The sequence below is a fragment of the Notothenia rossii genome, assembly GCF_949606895.1.
Source record: "Notothenia rossii genome assembly, chromosome: 9".
Classification (NCBI taxonomy): domain Eukaryota; kingdom Metazoa; phylum Chordata; class Actinopteri; order Perciformes; family Nototheniidae; genus Notothenia; species Notothenia rossii.
The window spans coordinates 20,020,838-20,028,452 of NC_136907.1; the positions used below are offsets into that span (position 1 = coordinate 20,020,838).

Here is a 7,615-nt window from a genome sequence, read left to right on the forward strand (position 1 = left end):
CGCATGGTTTTTCATACCATCGCTATGCTGATGCCACCCAATTAATTTAGTCTTTTCCCCGTTCTGAAACCCAGGTTGTCGCACGCATCTCTGCTCGTCTAGCAGACATCTCTCAGTAGATGTGTGCTCGCCACCTCAAGCTCAAGACTGAACTGCTTTTTCTTCCTGGAAAAGATTGTCCCACTCTTGACCTAACAATCAACATCGTCCCCTCTGTCGTTTCCCCGACTCAGAATGCAAGGAATCTGACTACAGAAATAACTCGTACCACCTTGTGAAAAGTGTCCCTTTATTTCCCATTTGAAACAAAACAGCAGCAACATTTTGAACATTCAAACAGAAATATTGAAAAAATACTAAAACTTATGCTTGCTAAACAGGTTCAAGTAATTCTTCGGTCTGACTTTCTTATCTGTATTTGTTTGCACTGTATTTGTTTAAGGGTAACTGTAATAATTTAACACGCAGTTTAAAATGCGGTTCATTGAGAGTGCAAAAGAGAGTGCTTGTGTTGTGGAAGACAAACACGTTCTTATAACATTAATAACAAACTTAGCTGCATGACAACACTGCAGGCTTCCAACACTAATACAGTGTTGTTGTGCATCCTGAGTTCTCTTTAATTATCCTCCTCCTCTTCCTCATCGTCTCCGTCACTGTCCTCCAACAGGCGGGACTGGAGAGCCAGCCGTTGAGCCACCGCTGTCACCATGGCAGAGCCCTTCCCACTGCCGTCCTCTGACACCAGGTAGGAGATGTCACACTGGGGGGCGAGGCGGCGCACCGTGGACTGGAGCTCATAGCTGAAACTACAGCAGCAAATTAGAAATAATTATTCAAGCAGAATATATATCTTGGTTACATTCCACATATGTATGTATTATTATAAGCATTAAATACATGAGGATACAGCATTGAGTTTTTTATTCTATTTTACTCATAATGGTAATAGTAAGATAATGTACTTTTGCTATGGTGTAAATGGTCAAAAAAATTGCCTGTGTCAAATAAAAACCTGATTATTTTTCAAATAGGTTCAAAGGTCTGGGCTTAAAATGTTAATACAACCAGTAAAAAGTCTAATTCTCCTGTTGTGAGAACTGACTAAATTGGACATTTTGTATATTATTAAGTGAACTTCTCCTGCTTAACTTGCACTTGAGTCTTACAACATTCTCTTCCACGATTGTATTTCTACTCAGTTTCTTCTTGCGCTATTTATATTCTGCTTTTTATTGTTTTATGTCCTATATATATATATATTTATGTTTTATTGCTGGAGGAGCCATAACCACACTGTGGCTTTGAATATTACAATAAAGCCCTTAAACTTGGAACAAATATGCAGTATCTGCTCAACTCTATTATATATACTATAACATGATGTTTGAAAAGAAAAATCTATCTAACATTATTTACTTATTTCTGCCTTTACCTGCCCCTTGTGTCACTTTCTTTTTCTATTTCTTCTTGCACTATTTTGATACGTTTTTATGTCTTAAGTATACTGTGTTTTTTGCAGTGTTGGAAAATCACTAAGTACATTTACTGGAGTAATGTACTGAAGTACACATCTGAAGTACTTGTATTTTCATTTTATATTACTTCATACGACTAATAAATTACATTTTGGAAGCCAATTTGGTAGTTTTAACCCACAACATTTGTTTTACAGGTTTATTTACTTATTACTTCAAACCTTTAAAATATGATTATTTGGTATATAAATGAAACCATCCAAACATTAAGTAACTAAAACCATGAAAAGGAATATTAATTAAGAAGATATTCAAAAAAAATTCACAGTTCCAGTTTTTTTAAATGTGAAGATTTGTTGCTTTTGCTTCCAAACATTTTTAAAATATTTATATATCTGATCTGATCATTTTTTCCACTACTGTTGTTTCATTGTTGGAGGAGCCTGGGACTTTTAAAATAAACTACACCCTATCTTCTGTGCTTATGACATAAAACCTTTACATCTGTGAAACTTTTGAAGAGATCTTGTTGTTAATCAAATAAAGGGAAATAAAACTGCAGGAACGAGAAGTGACGAGACGTTTAAACTGTGAGAGAGTTTCATACGTGTTATTTTCTCAACATGCAGTTTCTTATCACAATGACAGGAAGTGTATTATGGGTCAACACCTCTTGCCTGTTCACACACTAACAGACATATCATTTAATCTCCACAAAATGTAGAGAAAACAATCAAGACGTCCTCTTCTCTAGAAACCGAAAATACAAAACAAATATTTGTTTTAACCTTGGTATTGATAACTGTGTAAATGTTCCGGCTTTAAATTACACGTCTACATTTTCAACAATGCTTGTTTTAGAGTGAAGATTAACATGATCATTTTAAGATGGATGGCCCTTTTAGCAGAGATAACTCTTAAAATTGATCAAAAATGTCTCATATTTAGTCAAAACAAATCGACTTACAACACAAACTGTTGTATCTCATGTTACTTTAGAATTAATAACATATCCATGGTCAAACATCTTCATGGTTTATGATTCTCAAACTCGCAATACCTGCATGGTTAACGACAATATAAAATGTAGATGGGTGCAGATAAAATGTATTTTAAGTGTTAATTGACTACGTTTTCAACACCGGTAAGTCCTATAAAGAATCCGTATTCGATACTATAAAAAAACAGTTAATACATAACAATATATTCATATTTACTATATACATCAAAGATATGATGACAAAAAATATGCCTGTATAGGTCTGTCGAAGATGCTGAAATGTAATTAACAATGAAAAATGTCCTTGTATCAGCTTATAAGAACATTTTAATGTGTAAACAAGGTATTATGTGTCTTTTAATATTTGTGAACTGTTTGTATCATTGCTGTTCTGAATGTTAAAGAATAAAAACGTTCTTTCGAAAAGTGCTGTATGAGTTAAGTTTATTATAACAAATTAAAAATAGAGGCGTTAAAGTAAAGCTTAGACTACAACTGTTTTCATTTGAACTTTTAAAATATTTGTATTGTTAGTATTGTCTATTTAATTCTGTTACTTTGCTGTTCAGAGAAGAAAAGAAAAATATATATTTCTACATCAACTGTTTTGTAATATTTTCTAACTTGTATAGGAAAAAAGATACAAGCAACAAAGCACTAATTCATTTGCACTTATTGTAAGTCGCTTTGGACAAATGCGTCAGCTAAATGATATGTAATGTAATGTGATGTATTGTAAACATTTACACATTTAATAGTCATGGTGTCTGTATATTTTTCTCAATGTGCTTCCTACTTGGGGTGTTTCCTGTAGACTGTCCCGTCAACCCCCACCGTGGTCTTCAGATGGTCAAGCTTGCGGTTGCCCCGGATACGGTTGGCAAGGGTTGCCAGGGCAGCGGCGCAGAGATGGGCGGAGCGCGAGGAGATGGCGTTACAGACCAGACGCACCACGCGGGAGTCAACCAAATCCCATTTCAATCCCAGTTTAGTCAAAATTTTCTGCGTGTTTTCCAGACCGTGTTCCTTCCTGAAGCGCGGAGACAGACAGGAAGTGAAGACACACAGATGTTAGGGTTCAAGATGCTGTTTATAGTGTAAAATGTCTAAAAATGTATGTAAAATGTCTATAATAGCCTGTTTTGAATAACATGGTTCTTTTGTAAAGTAGGTCAAGAAAACCTGCACTTTTGTACTGCATTACATGTATTTGTCATGCTTAGTAAACTAGCAGGATAAGATAATAATCATTCATAAATAAAATTAAAATGACAAATTAAAACACAGAATAACAGATTAAGTTGCCCAGCAGATTAAAATGACTTTGGCTCTGTTATACAGTATAATGCCTATAATAGCTCGTCTTAAAATAAGAACTGTTTTTTTTCAAATAGGTAAAGAGATCTGGGCTTAACAATATTATTAAGACCAATACAAATAGAAAAAGTCACATTTTCTTTAAAAGAGGACATAACTGGAAATGTTTTAAGTTTTAAGGTTTGCGACTCCAGACCGCAGTATCAAAATAAAAGACCAGTCAAATGATTGAAAACTTGAAAGTTGAATGGGACACTCACTCCTCAATCTCAGAGATGAACTTGGTCTCGAATGTTTCCGGGGTCAGCAGCACCTCCGATGTTTGTCCGTTAAACAGCAGCTTCTCCTCCATCAGCCGGACCAGCACCAGCCGCACGATTTCTCCCAGATACATGCCGCTGATCATCTTCTCAAAGCTACAGGACGAAACAAGCACAGAAAGGGGTCAGAAATATCTGCCAGTAATCAGAAAATAGGGGAGAATGCTAAAGAATCTGTGTTTTAAACTGTTTGTTTTGGATGAACAACAAAACAAATGTGTGCATTTTGTTCCCATTTCTTTAAAAAAAAAAAAACATTTTTAAATCATACTTATGGTTAAAGATCCCCAATTGTGGATGTGTGGAAACATGAAATATGGAGTGATACCATTTCACAAGTCAATATATACAAAAAAACTGAACTAAAATGTGTATCTAGGTGTCTGTACACACATGAAACCAACCAATCATCAGTGTTAAACAATGTTTATAATTAATAGTTAATAATCTTTATAAATTCTCTTGATTGATTGATTAGTTATTTAGTCTATAGGAGACTTTAATATTAATACAAATTATAATAAATGTCATTTATAGAGCTCTTTTCATGGTACTCGAAGAAAATGTACATGCTAAAATTAATAAAATAACAACCTTATAAAAACTCACCAATAATTACAAAGTAAAAGCAGTTCTGAAGAGGTGAGTTTTGATTGAAAGATATTTCAAATTTAGAGAAAAGCAGCACATTTTCTCGTGTGAAGATGAAAGCAGACAATATTTGGCATCTATTATTGAAAAATAATAGTTGATGTATTATTGAAATGGTTTGTGAATTTCCCACATGACCGCTGTACGTACGTGTGGACCCCGGGGTTGATAGACATCTTGTCCACCTTCACGTCGAACTCGGTCTGGATGTCCTTCAGCGAGCCGTCGTCCCCGAAGCCCCCCCACTCCGTGTTGATGCACATCCGCCCGGCCTCGCCCTCCACTCGCTTCACGTTCTTCATCTCCTCCATGTAGCAGGCGTTGGTTCCCGTACCTGTCGGAAATGCTTTGTTGTAAATAAATGCAACTACAAGAGGATATTGAACATTCAAGTAATGAGCAAAAAATAAACTGACTGGTTTTCTAGTATGCCAGATTAGCTGCAGGGACAGACGGACAATAATATAATGTAATATAATATCAAATAATATAATATAATATAATGTAATATATAATGTAATATAATATAAAATAATATAATATATAACCTAATGTAATATAAAATATTATCTTATAATATAATAATAAAATAAACAGTATAATATAATACAATATAATGTAATATATAATGTAATATACTATTAACTAATGTAATCAAATATAATATAAGGCAATATAAAATGTATTGTAATATAAAATAATATAATATATAATGTTATATGTATATATGTAAATATTCTCAGATTATATAATAATAAAATATACAGTATAATATCATATAATTTGATCTAACATAAAATAAGGTTATATAATTTAGGAGACAGATAGACATTTATTTTCCTCCTTTACTTTGTTGATTGTTATGTTATCATATTCATGTCTTTATTATTTTTTGTTTTGTACTCCAGGTAACAACCGTTTATTTATTGTTTCCATGGTGATAGTTGTATTAGCATCCAAGTCAGGATCACAACAGCCTGCAGCTCAGACACTTATCGCGCACACACGCGCGCACACACACACACACACACACACACACACACACACACACACACACACACACACACACACACACACACACACACACACACACACACACACACACACACACACACACACACACACACACACACACACACACACACACACACACACACACACACACACACACACACACACACACACACACACACACACACACACACACACACACACACACACACACACACACAGGCGTGGCGTAATGATGCCCTGAGGGAGAAGTGTACATATTGCAGAGAGCTCCCAGACAAAGCTAATTAGAGGAAGGAGCCGTTTCTCAGCTACAACTCGACGCTCATTATATTTAATGTGATTTTCTGTTGGGAGCATCTCCTTTTTTACCAGGTGAAACACATTATGTACGTAAGGTAAGAAATACTATGTTTTGTGAGGTCCAGTTACACCTGAGAGGACGTGGTTTTCCATGATTAGAGAAGAACAGCGTCATGGGTAATGTGGGTTTTGCTGGGACTGCAAGAATCAGCTATCTACAGTTTCCAAAACAAACTGAAAATACCCCAAATCCTCCGGGAAAACCCTTTTTCTTCCCTTACCTTATTAATAGCAGTACATTGTATATCTACTGTGTATGACGTAAAAACCTCCCCCGACATTTATAATGTACCATAATGAATTATGTATTTTATATAGTTCCCTCTTTGGAGGGCACTCCATAGATTAATACAACATATAAATAAACAAACAAATGATTGAGTCGTGGAAAGTAAATGAGTACATTCAGTTACTGTACTTAATTTAAAGTACTCATACTATGCTGGAGTATTTCCGTTTTATATATATATAATATAATATGATATATGATATGATATGATATAATATATAATATAATGTAATATGTAAGATGATGTAGTTAAATATAATATAACATAATATATAATAAATTATATAATATATTATATAACATAATGTAATATAATATTAAATAATATATATATATATATATATTTCGGAATGTTTCTCTAATGTTGACTAAAATAAATGTTTACCGATTATCATGCCGATCTCACAGCTCTGGTCTCTGTAGCCGCAGCTCATCATCGTGCCCACTGTGTCGTTCACCATGGCAACTGAGCCAATATCATAGTCCTGCAGAGAGAGATTAATTATAATAATCAATTAAGGAAAAACATTTCTGTATCCTGGGTATACAGTCATTTGACAGGCTGTGTCCATGTGCAAAATGGGTGTAATACCAGTGTAATTACAGTGTAATATAGATGTGATAATGCTGTAACGTGGCTGTAATATGGGTCAAATAACAGTGTAATATAGGTGTAATTACAGTGTAATATGGGTCCAATAATGGTGTAACATGGATGTTGTATGGGTCAAATAACAGTGTAATAGAGGTGTAATTACAGTGTGGGTCTAATAATGGTGTAACATGGATGTTCTATGGGTCAAATAACAGTGTAATATAGGTATAATAATAGTGCAGAACTCAACAGTATTTAGTACTGACCCCTCTCCTTTCAATGGCCTTTCTCAGTAGCTTCACCACGTCTTCACCCTCCACCCCAGAGCAGTTAAAGCCTTTAGTCCAGCGGATCAGGATGCTCTGTACAGGAAACATATAGCATTCAAGTTTTATACAAAGGAAAAAAAGTCTTATATTGTATGTAAAACTAGTAGATTTTCTTTCAAAAACACCTGCAGTGCTTTAAATCTCATGCAACAATATTTTCATATACTTATTAGAAATCTTAGTTTTTTTTTTGATGAACCCTTTAATGGTTTATGTATCCTGGGGGATACAGTCATTTGACTGGCTGTGTCCATGTTTAAAA

At 34.4% G+C, this 7,615-nt stretch overlaps 1 protein-coding gene across 1 annotated transcript in view; it reads right to left on the minus strand.

Annotated features, from left to right (window-relative positions):
• Nucleotides 1-272: 272 nt before the first annotated feature.
• Nucleotides 273-7,615, minus strand: part of LOC307018119 (hexokinase-2-like) — a 23,804-nt gene continuing 16,461 nt past the window's right edge. Inside the window, exons 7-12 of the mRNA XM_079648214.1 lie at nucleotides 7,291-7,386; nucleotides 6,815-6,914; nucleotides 4,917-5,100; nucleotides 4,056-4,211; nucleotides 3,275-3,508; nucleotides 273-809 (exon numbers count right to left, since the gene is read on the minus strand). Of these exons, the coding sequence (XP_079504340.1) occupies nucleotides 620-809; nucleotides 3,275-3,508; nucleotides 4,056-4,211; nucleotides 4,917-5,100; nucleotides 6,815-6,914; nucleotides 7,291-7,386 (960 nt within the window). The 3' untranslated portion in view covers nucleotides 273-619. The remainder of the gene's footprint in view (nucleotides 810-3,274; nucleotides 3,509-4,055; nucleotides 4,212-4,916; nucleotides 5,101-6,814; nucleotides 6,915-7,290; nucleotides 7,387-7,615) is intronic.